Here is a 14,549-nt window from a genome sequence, read left to right as displayed (position 1 = left end):
TTAGACTGATTGGCAGTCCACTGATGAAGGATGTATGGAAAAATGGCTTTGTTTCTTTTCCGTTATAGGGATTTTTAGAGAGCAAACAGATACATAATTGGCAACGTGACAGAAAGAGCGCTGATTGTGGGTCAACAGAGGGGGGACGAGGAACGTAAGCATGGATGTATGTTCCGCCATAACTCCGGACGGCCTGGTCGGTTCTTCATTAAACTTGGCACAAACTTGTTCTTTGACATAAAAGAATCAAGCCCCTGCATTGATAAGAGGGTGGATTTGTTTTCTTACAATAGGGGAAGGGGAGGAAGTTTCAAATGGGTAAAGGAGTGAGTTTCTCTTGCAAGAGGCCAGCAGGTGTACAAGTGGCTGGATGACAAAACGGGGTTCTGGAAGCGGGATAGGGTGACTATTGACAAGAGGGAAGTCTAAAAACGTAAAAAAGGTTTCATCTTGCTTTATATAGGGCTTACCGAAAAGGAGACAGATTTGGAAGTGGCTGGTGGACGACAGTGGACAAGGGTTTTGTTTGCACTATGAGAGGACGTGTTGCACGTGTTACAAGACAATAGGATAATTCCAATGCTTCAAAAATTGAAACTTAGTTCTAAAAACCTAAAAATCCGAGTGTCACAAAATCGGATAGATTTTGAGCACTGATGATTCGATCATTTCTCAACCTATGAATGTAGTTTTATTGTTTAAAAACAAAGTGACTTTAAGGGACCCATACAAGGTAATTGCATAACAAATTTCATAAATTAGATTCTTAGCGTTACAGGGGAAAATTTTAAACTGCTTTATTACCACAAATTCGTAAGAATGTACCTATTATCGTGATGTATTTTTCTTACCCATTTTAAATGTCTGAAATCATTCCGTATTGGTATGACAAATAATACGTAAAATACGGAAAACGTTCAACCGTAGAACTTGGGCAAATTATGCGTTTTTCGCTATTTTGATATTTATATATTAATTTGTCTACATTGATGACATATATATCCATCCATCTTTGGTCCATCTACCCTATTTCATGTATGTCTCGTTTGAATTAAATAACCGACCTAAGATGTTAGACTACAGACGACAGCTTTGGCCGATTCCATTATACATTCGCCTGGGCCGGAAGGCAGGCCTCGTTGTTGCTCAGTTGATTTGCCAATTTGTATAATTCGTAAGCTTCCTTTGACATGTATTCCGATATATCCTGAAATTGTTAAAATGACTGTCGTCAGACCTTTTAAAGAGAAACCCCCTACTCTTCCGTACCCTTTTCTTACGGCCGCGTTTTGCCGGCGGTTCCAATCGCTCGTGCTTCTTTTGATGTCGCTTCAGATGATTATTGCGATAGAAGTCCTCGCCGCACACCGTACAACTGTACGGTCGTTCGCCGGTATGAATTCGTCTGTGATGCCGCAGATCACTGATACGAATGAAGTCTCTTCCGCAAATATCGCAGGGATGCGCCCGTTCCCGAGTATGTATTCGCTCGTGCTGCGCCAGGTCACTGTTGGTAATGAATGCCAGTCCACACATTCCACACTTGTGTGGCCGATTTCCGGTATGAATTTCTCGGTGTCGATCGATATGACTCTTCTTGGTAAACTTTTTGTCACAAAATTCACATTCAAACCGACGCTCGATGTCCTTATGATTCAGCATGTGTACATGTATATTTTTAACGACCTTGCCACAAAGCTCGCACTGATAACGTCGTTTGTCCGTGTGGGTCCGTTTGTGCCTTCGCAGATTCTTCACTTCCTTGCCGCAAACGTTGCACTCGAACCGAATCTCCTGCTGAAGGCTCTCAGCTGCCTTGCTAGTGCTTCCCTCGTCAACCTTTATATCCACCTCTACCTCGATGTCGTTAGGAAGAGGTTCTAGTTTAATGCAGTCGGGGGTATCCATTTTAGGTTTCAGCTCCTGCTATACAAGCAACCACTAAGTAAAACGAAAGCTGCAAGTTTTTGTTTTGATATTTGACTTAGGTATAGGTTGCTAACTATTAAAAAACCAATAGGTTTAAAGACATGGTCCAGCCATAAGATACAACATCAGATGGCCACTTGGTCCTTTGAATAAAAAAGCAACAGGTCAATTTCTGAAAGTGGATATAGCAGCAAGATTTTACTTTGCTTAACTTGGTTACTTACTGCTGGCTACTTATTTTCCTGCTTTTCCTCTCCTCACTGTTTATAAATACTTCCCGTTTTCCTGGTTTTCCCTTTTCCTAAGCCGGGCAGAGATGCCAAATACTTTTAAAATATTATGGTAATTTTCTGAATTTAATGCTGGCCGAACCAAGAGCCGATGCATTATATTATTATATCATATAATATCCACCGCGACATTACTTTTGTCTATATGACGATTATAAAGCCAATTACCGAGCTGTATGTCCAGTCAAGATTTTCAAGCAGTACCGATGGCGATAGCATTTTTCGAAATATTTGGCATTCCGGGCATTCCTCGTTCGATTTGCGACATTTGCGATTCTTCCGATTCTTTCGATTCTTCGAAACTTTCGAATGTCGAAGCAGAGCTGCCACAAATACAGATATTTGTGCATGCATAAATTTGGGACCCATCAATTATTTCAGTTGCTGTGATGTCTGGCTCTACTAATGTTCCTGAATTTTAAAGTAGTCCATATGTTATTTAAAAGATTAGATCGAGAAAATAAATACTCCGGAGAAAACGGTAGGATCCCAAATTTATGCATGCACAAATATCTGTATTTATGGCAGCTCTGTCTCGAAGAGACGAAATTTGACAGATCTGTCAAAAGTGTCAACAAAGGTGTAAAAAATTTTTGCCCGAGGCTGAATGCTGAACAGGGAGCAGAACCCAGTCCAATCCGGAATCGGAATTAATCACTTTAGAAGTGCCGAGTACGAAAAACAGAAAAGTGTTTTCGGTACATATTCTCCACTTAACCCGTGTTGTCTTCGAAGCTTTGATCGTGTTAAAAGGCCATCTAGCTTTTGGAAATCATGCCGGGATGGTGCAGGTGCTGTCTCGCAGAGGACATCGAAATGTCGAATGTCTTCGGTACGCTGTTGGAGTTTGAAAGCCAAATTTGTGATATGCTATCGCACTACGGAGGCATTCTGGTATTGAACTTTTAAAATGGTAACGTAAACAGTTTTCTCACCTTTAACTTAGATTTCAGAACAAGATTTCCTGTCGAAGGACATCTGCCAGACGTGCTTAAATAATTTAACGATAGCGGCTCGTTTTCGGGATCAATGCCAAAAGACGGAAGAGTTTTTGAAAAACAACAAATTTGGCTTGGTCGAAAAACCACTGAAAGAAACCAGTCCTAATCTAGACCCAGATTCAGAATTTACCAGATCTCCATCACCCAGCGCAATTCAAATTAAAACAGAAATAGTTGACACGGAATGCGAAGATCAGTATTCTCAATGTCTTGAGGAAGTTTCTACGGAAGAACCTACTGAACCGCCAAATGAACAACCAACGGCTGAACTGGCGGAAGAATCAATGCCTTCTGAAAACTCCGAACCGGACGTTGGTTTTTTCAAAAGGCACCAGTACTTCAAATGTGATGAATGTGGCAAATTGTTCATGCAAATCGATAACTTTGAGCGGCATGTGTTATCTCACAAAAGTCGCCCGCACAAGTGTGGCTTGTGCGGTAAAAAATACTTTCAAACCGGCCACTTCTTGAGGCACGTAAAGAACCACAAAGGTCCGGTACGGCGGTATAAATGTGAGGTGTGTGGAAAGGAATTCATTGAAAATGGTCATCTGGCGCGCCATATGCGCATTCACACCGGAGTCCGACCGTACAGTTGCAGTGCATGTGGTAAGGAATTTGTTCAAAGTGGTAACATGAAGCGGCACATGTTAACCCACGATCAAGTCAAACAACACTTCAAATGTGGTGAGTGTGATAAAGAATTCATTCGCCTTAAGCACTTTCAACGCCATAAGCTGGTTCATGCTGGCTTAAAACCACACAAATGTGACATATGCGATAAGGAATTTGTGCTTCCGGGAAAACTAGAACATCACATGCTGCTTCACACCAGAAATGTGAGACCCCATCAGTGCCATGTCTGCGAAAAAACATTTGTTTCCAAGGTACTGTTCAAGAAGCATCTGGACAGGCATGGCAATGCTGCGAAAATAACTAATTCAATGAAGTAATTTTATTTATTATGTATCCAAAGTATCAAATGTACCTACACGAAATTTGATCTAATCAAAGACCTGTTACGGTCTAGATAAATCCAAATTAATTTATTCATTAGCCCGTATGAATAAAACCGTTTGCTTTGCTATGGAGGAAGCAAAGTAAACTGTTCTATTCATATGGCCCATTCAGTCTGATTTAAAATTCAATGAACTAGTAGATTTACAGAGACTATAAATTACAGAGGCGCCGAGACACTCAACATCCACTAAATTTTGAAACAAAACGGAGAGTACATCATAAATAAAGGTAACTCTCCGCTTTCGTTCAAAACTTAGCGGTTTTTGAGTGTCTTGGCACCTCTGTAATCTATAGTCTCTGTAAGTAGATTACCTCTGCTACTAACCAACGGTTTTTTTTGCTGTAAATAACGATATCAAAATTAAATGAAAGCACCTGACGATTAACGAAACCGTTATAATTCCGTCGTATACATTTTTAATGTCTCATTACACCATAGGTATCCTTTTTACTCATTGCCAGGGAATTCAAAGATTCCTTTCTGTCCTATGGTAGCACAGGTGATCCATAACTTCCGAGACTAAAATCAGTCAAGTAAATTTTTGCAGTACATATTCAATTTCAGAACGTAGAGTAAAACATTGTTTTACGAGCTGATTTCACACCGACCAGTTGGGCTTGACAAATTGCTTGTTAAGAACTTGTTCAAGTGACCAAAAACTGTAAACCACCCAAACTCTCACAATTGTTTCAATGGTGCAGGAATGTTCCTCCACCTATGTCTTCTTTTCTAATGTTCTGCGATTCGTTGATCATCTTGGTCATGTTTTCTAGCGTATGCCGCTGCCACGCCATCTGCCGTCAACCGCTGGATTTTGAGACGTAGAGTAGGCACTAGGTATTCAGCCTAGAAGTACACACAATGATTGGTTTGATGGGGAATGCCAACAAGCGGTGGAGGGGAAAAAACTGCTTGGAATAATTATCTACGTATTGCCACTAGAGAGAACCTGGCCAAATACCGACGGACTAGGCACAAGTTGACCACGATCCTGAGGACAAAAAACCGCCAAAAGGAGATCGTGAAGAATTAGAACACCTATTCCGAGCTAATGACACGCGCAAGTTTTATGAGAAGGGGGACCAAACTTAGAAGGGCTACACACCGAAACATGACAAGTGTAGGGACGAGGGAGGGAATCTAATTACAAACGAGCGCGAGGTGGTCGACAGGTGGAAGCAGTTCTTCGATGAATGGCGCGGAAATTAACCTAGGAGCACCCATGGAAGATAGTAATGTCCTAGCACCTGTCTCTAAGAAGTCGAGAAATCGGGCTGCTGAAGACCAATAAAGTCGCTGGGAAGGACCGCCTACCGGCAGAGCTTTATAAACATGGCGGAGAAACGCTAGTAAAAGCTCTACACTGGGTTATTTCGAGGATTTGGGAGGAGGAAAAGTTACTGGAGGAATGGATGGAAGGAGTGGTTTGTCCCATCTACAAAAAGGGTGATCGGCTAACTGCTACAACTACCGCGGTATTACGCTGGTAAACGCCGCCTACAAGGTACTCTTCCAGATCCTGTTACGCCGGCTGTCACCGATAGCACAAGGTTTCGTAGGGAATTATCAGGCGGGTTTCATGGGGGCTCGCGCAACTACGGACCAAATTTTTACTATCCGACAGATGTTGCAGAAATGTCGGGAGTACCCCAAGTAACACTCAAAACAAGTTAGAAAAGAATATTCCTGGAAAGTAGTCGCTTAAGAGTACTATAAACGTACTTTGAAAACATATGTCGTTATTATTAAGGTTTTGAGATGTTTTGGGATAATATGAATTTATTTGACAGCTCATATCAAATGTATAATGTTTGTTTTGTCAACATGTCAACACGAAGTATTTATTATGTCTCCATTACTAAATTTAAACTACTGAAAGAACAAGTTGTAGCTTATGCTATAATAACGTTTTAAATTTGTATAAAATAACCTGATACATACTTCTTTCAATTCTTGTTTCATTAGACTTAAATTTTTTGCGCTTTTCAGGTAATAGAGATGTTCTGATATATGTAATATTATACTGTTCGATAACAAGCTGTGTTGCTTGGGACAACGTGCCCTCGCATCACATCTTTATTCATTTCAAAGCAGCATATGATACAGTCGATCGAGACAAGCTATGGCAGATAATCCACGAACACGATTATCCGGACAAAGTGACGAAACTGATCAGAGCTGCATTGGATCGAACTTACAACTAAGCATCTTGTACACGATGTAAGATTAGGCGGGTGATATATGAGAAGCAACAAATTCTACAACTCTTAAAAATGGTCTCAAATTTGCAAATGTTGACCGATTTGGCTGAAATTTTGACCAAAGTCTTAGGATTGAATATAAAACAAGTGATGTTGAGCTCAGGAATGTGGGTCTTTTTTAGGGTCACTTTAAGGACCCCTAAAGTGAGAAAAATTTCATTTTTGTAGTTAAATTTCATATTTAATTGAAAAAATCTCGTGTAACTTTTGTAGAACCATAGTGAATGTGTATATATTCTGAAAGCTTGTCCTCTAAGTTTTCCGAAAATGTATAAAAAAACCTAAAATTGCTTGAAAACTTATTGAGTTATTCATGATACTATGTGTGCACTTAGCCAAAAAACGTTTTTTTGCAATAACTTGAAATTTTGAGGGTAGTAGGAAGATTTCAAATGTGTTTTGATGATGTACTAGGTGTGACTAACAACGTACACTAGGTCATTTGAGAAGTATTTTTTCCGTGTAACACCGTGTAATGTACAAAACCCTTATTAGACCGGTAGTTCTTTATGGACTTGAAGTCATAACGCTGCTCACGGAGGACATACGCGCCCTTGCCATGTTCGAGCGGAAACTGTTGCGGACGATATTTGGCGGAGTACAAACTGAAAACTGAGAGTGGCGGAGGCGCATGAATCACGACCTATAGGCACTGCTTGGGGAGACTCCCATCGTACAACTAGCGAAAGTTAGCAGGCTACGGTGGGCCGGACACGTCGTAAGGATGCCGGACGATAGTGCAACGAAAATAGTTCTCTTAAACAACCCCACCGGCACCAGAAACAGGAGGGGCCACCGTGCACAATGGCTCGACAAGCTCGAAAGCGATTTGCGACATCTGAGACGACTAGGAAATTGGTGACGAGTGGCCCAAGACCGAGTTGAATGCGGACGAGTGCTTGAAACAGCAGGAGCCCCCTCGGTTTTATGCTGAAGTAGAAGAAAAAAGTTGATACAAATGGTCATATAAATACCTCTGGCCGAGGTCATGAGCCTCAGACTGTTATCATTGGTCGACAGGAGAAGGCATTAAGCTTTTAGCGCTGGAGTATATGAACGATTTAATGTCCCAGAGGGAAGCTGTTGTCATTCCAAAAATATGTTCGTTTTGCGAATCGAAGCAATCTGTGAATTTATTTCAACTTATATCGAGAGGAGAAATACAGTCCTTGATCAGTACATCGAGGACGAAACTCCAGACGAAAGGCGACGATTGCGCTGCTTGTGGAAGACCAGCAACATTTGCTGATTCGAAACACATTTGAAACTCGATAGAGTTGTTCAAAATGTTCAGTCCATCGCTTAAGCTATTCTATACGGTCAGTCAGCCAGCCCTGTCCTTTAGCGGCATCTTTGTATTCATCCTGGTACCACTAATGCGGCGAGAAATATCGTACAATAAACGGATATCACCATTGGCGGCGGCGGTTTCTCCTTGTTTGGCTAGGAAGTTAGTCCAGGCTCTCTTGTCCCGCCTACAAGCACGTTTAACAGCCCTCTCCAGTTCGGCGTATCGTTGACGGGCAGCTGTCTTAGCCGATCTGGTCCGGGCTCGCTCAATGCCGGCTTTCGCCTCTCTCCGCTCGTCGATCTTCCTCCAAGTTTCATCCGAAATCCACTCCCTCCACCCACTGCGCGCTTTGCCGAGGGTTTCATCACTGGTCGTGATGAAGGCGTTCTTGATGCCGGTCTATTGCTCTTCGACGGTTCCACCAGGTAGCAACTGCGAGGCTCGAAATTCAAATTGTTCGACAAAGGCTCTTTTCACCTCAGAATTCTCCAATCGGCGGACGTAGTAGCGGCGTCCAACTTTTTTCTCCCGTCGTTGGACACGTGCGACGCGCAGACGTATCAGCGATAAGAAGATAATGGTCAGATGCAATATCAGCGCTGCGTTTATTGCATACATCAAGAAGGCTCCTTCTCCATTTCCGGCTAATGCAGATGTGGTCGATTTGGTTTTATGTTCGGCCGTCGCGGGAAACCCACGTGACCTTGTGTACTGGTCTGTGCGGGAAGAGCGATCCACTAATGACCATGTCTTTATTACCACAGAATTCTGTAAACAGCTCCCCGTTTTCGTTCATCTCTCCTAGGCCATGGCGTCCCATGACGCGTTCAAGGTCCGCGTTGTTTGAACCAATCTTCGCGTTGAAGTCGCCCATGTGAATTTGGATGTCCCCCTTCGGGATTTTCTCAACAACGCTGTTCAGCTGGCTGTAAAAACTCTCTTTCTCCTGCAAGTCGGCAGCATCTGTTGGCGCATAGCACTGGATTGCCGTAAGGTTCCTAACCCGTGTTCTGAATCTGGCAACGATTCTTTGCTCATTTATCGGTTCCCACTTCATCAGAGCCGCATGTGCCCCTGGGCTCAGTAGGAATCCAACTCCTCTTTCTCGAGTAGCATTTTCACCTCGTATGCCAGAGTAGAGCAAGACTTGCCCGGATGATGTCCTGTGTTCGTCAGTACCCGGCCAGCGGACCTCGCTCAGCCCCAGAATTTCAAGCTTTAGGCGGTTAGCTTCCCTTGCAAGTTGAGCCAGCTTGCCCTGTTCGTGTCCGTGTTTTCATGCTAAAGGTCGTTGCCAATAATCCAGAGAGATTTCTTCTTTCATTTTCGGTAACTTTTTTTTTTGTTCTGGTACAGTAGGCTGGAATGCACATGTTTACCCTTTGTCAGCCTTCTTCTCATCTACGTTGACGATATTCTGGTCGTTAACCACCTGAAAGGATGTTTCAAGTGGACTGTGTTGGGCAACATCTAGCTGACTTTCACCAAAGCCTGGTAAGAAGTTTGCTGTATATCGCGGTGAATTCATGACCGGACATCTCCATTAGTTCCTCGACGTTGTAGTGCAGCTCGGACCATCAAACGCTGCATTAGAGGTGTACTGCGACGCAGACTGGGCCGGGAACACACGGGACAGAAAATCAACTTCTGGCTTCCTCATTTTCCTCGGTGGTGGAGCCGTGAGCTGGGTTTCAAGGAAATAATCGTGCGCGGCTCTACAACATTCGGTATCGAACCCAGCCTCGGTTAGATCTCGCGCGGCTGAAGCAGCCAGACGTCGCCGCAAACTACGCGCATTCACTCGAAGCTGCGCTGCCGGAAGAGGACGAGCTGGACGAAGCGTCTCTCGAGAACTGTTGGAACACTATCAAAACAGCCAACAGCAGTGTAGCGGAGAGCTCCATCGGGCATGTGGCCCGGAATCAGCGGAATGATTGGTTTGACGATGAATGTAGGAGGGTGACCAAGATGCGCAGTGCCACACGTCAGAACGTGGAAAGACACAAACAGAAGAAGATGCAGCGAAACCAAATCTTTCGAGAGAAAAAGCGCTACCTGGAAGAGCATGAATATGCAGAGTTGGAGCGGCTGCATCGTTCTCAGGAAACGCGAAAGTTCTACCAGAAACTGAATGGATCCCGCAAAGGCTTTGTGCCGCGAGCCGAAATGTGTCGGGATAAGATTGGCAGTATTCTGACGGACGATCGTGAGGTGACCGATAGGTGGAAGTAGCACTTCGACGAACACCTGAATGGCGCCCAGGCGGAGAACCATGGCGGCGGGGAAAGCGATTTCGACGGTGCAACAAACGGGGGAGAGGTGCCAGCCCCAACAATAGGCGAAGTTAAGGAGGCCATCATGCAGCTAAAGAACAACAAGTCAGCTGGAAAAGATGGCATCGGAGCGGAGCTTATTAAAATGGGACCAGAAAAGCTGGCCGTTTGTCTACACCGACTAATTGTTAGAATTTGGGATACGGAACAGCTACCGGAGGAGTGGAAAGATGGGGTTATCTGCCCGATCTATAATAAGGGCGACAAGTTGGACTGTGAGAACTATTGAGCGATCACCGGTCTCAATGCCGCCTATAAAGTGCTATCCCAAATCATTTTCCGCCGTCTATCACCAATTGCGAATAGATTTGTGGGGACTTATCAAGCCGGCTTCGTCGAAGGTCGGTCTACAGCGGATCAAATATTTACACTGCGGCAAATCCTCCAAAAGGGCCGTGAATACAGAGTTCCCACGCATCATTTATTCGTTGACTTTAAAGCAGCATATGATACCATCGACCGGAAAGAGCTATGGAAAATCATGGACGAAAACAGCTTCCCCAGGAAGCTCATCAAACTGATTAAATCTACGATGGATGGTACACAGTGCTGTGTTCGGATTTCGGGTGGACTGTCAAGTTCATTCGAATCACACAGAGGGCTTCGTCAAGGTGATGGTCTTTCATGCCTGCTGTTCAACATAGCGCTACAAGGTGTTATGAACCGAGCGGATATCAACACGCGGAGCACGATGTTCAACAAATCTTGTCAGTTCGTCTGCTTTGCCGATGACATGGATAGATTGGGTTAAAGGTAAATACGTCTAAAACAAAGTACATGCTGGCCAGCGGAACCGAGACCGAACGACGCCGCTTGGGCAGTAGTATATTGATCGACGGCGATGAGTTTGAGGTAGTCGATGAATTTTTCTACCTTGACTCACTGGTAACGGCGGACAATGATACCAGCCGTGAGATTCGGAGGCGTATTATCAGCGGAAGTCGTGCTTACTATGGGCTCCACAAACAATTGCGGTCGAGCAGACTAAGTCCTCGTACAAAGTGCACCCTGTACAAGACGCTTATTAGACCGGTTGTTCTCTACGGGCATGAAACATGGACAATGCTCGAGGAGGACCTGCGAGTACTCGGAGTTTTCGAACGACGAGTGCTAAGAACGATCTTCGGCGGAGTACAGGAGAACGGAGTATGGATGCGGAGGATGAACCATGAACTCGCACAGCTTTATGGCGAACCCAGTATCCAGAAGACGGCTAAAGCTGGACGGATACGATGGGCAGGACATGTTGCAAGAATGCCGGACAACTGCCCTGCAAAGATGGTGTTCGCCTCAAATCCGGTAGGAACAAGACGACCAGGAGTGCAGCGAGCAAGATGGTTAGACCAGGTGGAGCGAGATCTGGCGGAGAGTACTCGGTGTCCGAGGAATTGGAGAGCGGTAGCCCTCAACCGAGTTACATGGAGAAACTTTGTTCAACAGGACGGCAAGCCACCTAAGTAAGTAAGAAAGCACTTGAACGACAATCAGAGCTGTATCGGGCAAGTAGAAAACGAGAAGGGAGGTCAGCGATCGAAGCATGTTGATGTGAAACACTGCTTCATCAAAGACATGAAAAATAAGAATAACATCAGTTTGCAGATATGATGGCGAAAGCGTTGACAAGCATTAAGTTAGTAAAACTATAAGGGAAGCTAGCGGAATTCCAGCCTACCCTACGATGTCGAGGAGGAGTGTTATTAGCTTTCGGAATCGGAGCAATTTGTGAATTATTTTCCAATTTATATATCAAGAGGAGATGTACAGTTATAGTCTTTAGTCAACTGCCAATCAATTCATATCATTTCCCGGCTTGCCTTCTGAATATCCCGAATAAATATCGAATAATAGACATTTTCAATGATCCATCCACCCATCATTCTACTTCGTTAAAAATGTCCTCTAGATGTGATTTCGATCGTTCGTGATTGTATAGTTTAGGTAAGTTTTTGAGCAACTCTGAGTAAATGTGTACTTATGTTTATTTTGATGTTTCGTTTTTGTTTTCATGACAAACAATAGTTCGGTCGGTTTTGGCAGGTTGGTTTTGGTAATGGTAAGAGGGTAGCAGTACCGAAGTTGGAATCTTTCTGAGTTTAATTCTTATTTGACGCGATAGAACAGCAACCAATCTTTGGAAATTGGGTCAATAATCTGCAAATACTGCTGGCAGTAACGGCGTGCAAGTATTCTTTCCAAATGAGAATACTGTTGCTTCTGAACCAAATGCAAAACTCGCCAGTGGGCCAGTGATAAAACGACTAATAAAATTTTTTAGTTCATATAATACTATAGTGTGACCTACAGCGTCAACATTCAGTAGAGTGGCTTAAACATCAAAATTTTGTACGGTTTGCTGAAAGTTTCCATTCAGCAATCCTATTCCAAAATACATCATACTACCATGTCTGCAAATGATTCCTTGTCCGAATGCTGTCGGTGCTGTATGCTACAGAAAGATGGCCTTGTCCACCTATTTGTAAAACTGGAAGAGTTTGGACGTCCGATCAGCGATTTAATTTTCAGCTGTAGTGGAGTTATGGTAATTATGATTAGTTAAAATTTTACAAGCAACTGTTCTTAAAGGTCGATTTTTTTACAGGTTTCGAACGACGATTGTTTGCCCCAAAATATCTGTAAAGCCTGTCTGGATGATTTGACCATAGCTGCACGTTTCCAAGATCGTTGCCGCCAGTCTGATACATTCTTACGGAACGAATCTATTCCTGTTCAAAACACGGACGAAATGACTCCAATCGAGTCAATTCTAATCAAAATCGAACACACGGATGATGATGATGATGATGAAAAAAGCACACATTACACAGAACAATCCTTCTCGGATGCATCGCTTTGGTCGAACCTTGAGTCACAGGTAAACATAAAGGATGGTGGGACGGTCGATCTTAAATACGAATGTAATATTTGCGACCGCAAATTTTCCTCATCCAGTACGAAGAGCCGCCATCGGTTCGTGCATACGGGCGAACGTCGGCACCAGTGCGACATTTGCGGCCGCAAATTTGCCACATCCAGTATGAAGAGCCGCCATCGGTTCGTGCACACGGGCGAACGTCGGCACCAGTGCGACATTTGCGGTAAGACTTTTACGCAGAAAATCAATATGATCGAACACCGGCGTGTGCACACCGGTGAACGGCCGCACGTCTGCGCCGTTTGCAGTCGCGCATTTGCCAAGCAAACTCACCTGAATCGGCACAAGCGAATCCACACCGGTGAGCAGCGGCACGCCTGCGGCTTCTGTGGCAAACGATTCACCCGGGCCGAGCGGTTGAAAACTCATAACTGCGTGGATAAATTGATAACGAAAACGCAAAAATAGAACTGCTAGGTAGTCGTTTGTTGCGGCCTTAGGATTGTTCGTTAAGTCAGAGTTGGATGTATTTTTTTGAATCACGACAAAATATTTATAAACAGTATTATCGATAATTTTTATTCGATCATTTTCCTCTGTTTAATACCTATTAGGTAAATAAAGCTCTTTTCAAGTAGTTGTAACCTTTACTTAAAATTATTATTATAAAATATTTTTTTGAAGTATTATTGCCAATTTTTGAAAATTCCTATTGATTATATAGCGTAGGGACCACTTTATTTGATATTGTGAACTCGCATGTGTCGCTTGACGGCATTTTTCGACACAAACCGTTTGGAGCAAATGTCGCACTCGTGGAAGCGTTCGGTAGTATGCGTCAGCTTGTGCACGGTCAATCGCCTATTTTCCGTGAATTTAGTGCCACAAATGTCGCACTCGAATGGTCGATCACCGGTGTGGATGTTCCGGTGGGACAGCAGATGGTTTCGCTGATTGAACAAATGGCCACAAATGTCGCAACCGTACGGTTTCGCACCGGAGTGTGTTCGCTTGTGCTTGTTCAGATCGCCTCCACAAATGAATCGTCCGCCGCAGACATCGCACTCATGCGGCCGCTCTCCGGTGTGGATGCGAAGGTGGCGCGCTAGCTGGTTGCAAGCGATGAAAGCCTTCCCACAGATGGTACACTTGTGCGGTTTCTCCCCGGTGTGAATTCGTCGGTGCCGTGACAGGTCCGTGCTGGCATTGAACTCTTTGCCACAAAAATCGCACTGCCGACGGCGTTGCTTTTGCGGCTTTTCCGACACGCCAGTTGAAATTTCGTTCTCCGCGGAGGATCCGTCCGATGTTGCGATCCCCTCATCAGTTGGAATTTTCACTTTTTCAATGGTATTATTATTTGTTACCAATACTTCGTCAGTGGCTTCAATGCGCATCTCTGTTGATTTTTTCATCTTAAGTTGGTTTGTGTTTGTCGTATTTTCCGGTAAAAAAAATCCCACAACATTGAGCAATTATCACTTTTCTCGGAAGAACAATAAGGATCAGCTTTTTAGTTCACTGTTTATCCGATCAAACATTTAGACAGAA

General features: G+C 43.9%; 3 protein-coding genes across 4 annotated transcripts; 2 read left to right on the top strand and 1 right to left on the bottom strand.

The window, feature by feature from the left end:
* Positions 1-781: 781 nt before the first annotated feature.
* LOC128739380 (zinc finger protein 83-like) lies at positions 782-14,514 on the bottom strand. The gene is made up of 5 exons (XM_053834863.1): positions 13,750-14,514; positions 13,106-13,429; positions 2,388-2,542; positions 1,270-1,923; positions 782-1,207 (listed from the first exon to the last, which is right to left on the bottom strand). The coding sequence occupies exons 1-5, from the start codon at positions 14,411-14,413 to the stop codon at positions 1,106-1,108; spliced, it is 1,899 nt and encodes a 632-aa protein (XP_053690838.1). The 5' UTR covers positions 14,414-14,514; the 3' UTR covers positions 782-1,105.
* LOC128744333 (zinc finger protein 16-like) lies at positions 2,854-4,449 on the top strand. The gene is made up of 2 exons (XM_053841239.1): positions 2,854-3,113; positions 3,166-4,449. The coding sequence occupies exons 1-2, from the start codon at positions 2,994-2,996 to the stop codon at positions 4,171-4,173; spliced, it is 1,128 nt and encodes a 375-aa protein (XP_053697214.1). The 5' UTR covers positions 2,854-2,993; the 3' UTR covers positions 4,174-4,449.
* On the top strand, positions 12,227-13,625 carry LOC128744334 (zinc finger and SCAN domain-containing protein 31-like). 2 transcript variants are annotated; one of them, XM_053841241.1, is made up of 3 exons: positions 12,227-12,665; positions 12,726-12,998; positions 13,076-13,313. In XM_053841241.1, exons 1-3 carry the CDS (start codon positions 12,528-12,530, stop codon positions 13,223-13,225), a joined length of 561 nt encoding a protein of 186 aa, XP_053697216.1. In that variant the 5' UTR covers positions 12,227-12,527; the 3' UTR covers positions 13,226-13,313. The 2 variants fall into 2 exon arrangements, with proteins under 2 accessions (XP_053697216.1, XP_053697215.1); XM_053841240.1 differs by having other exon boundaries at positions 12,726-13,625.
* Positions 14,515-14,549: the final 35 nt, after the last annotated feature.

The sequence above is a fragment of the Sabethes cyaneus genome, chromosome 3, assembly GCF_943734655.1.
Source record: "Sabethes cyaneus chromosome 3, idSabCyanKW18_F2, whole genome shotgun sequence".
In the NCBI taxonomy this organism is placed as follows: domain Eukaryota; kingdom Metazoa; phylum Arthropoda; class Insecta; order Diptera; family Culicidae; genus Sabethes; species Sabethes cyaneus.
Note: the sequence above shows the minus strand (reverse complement) of the source record. Positions and strands in the feature narration are given on the sequence as shown.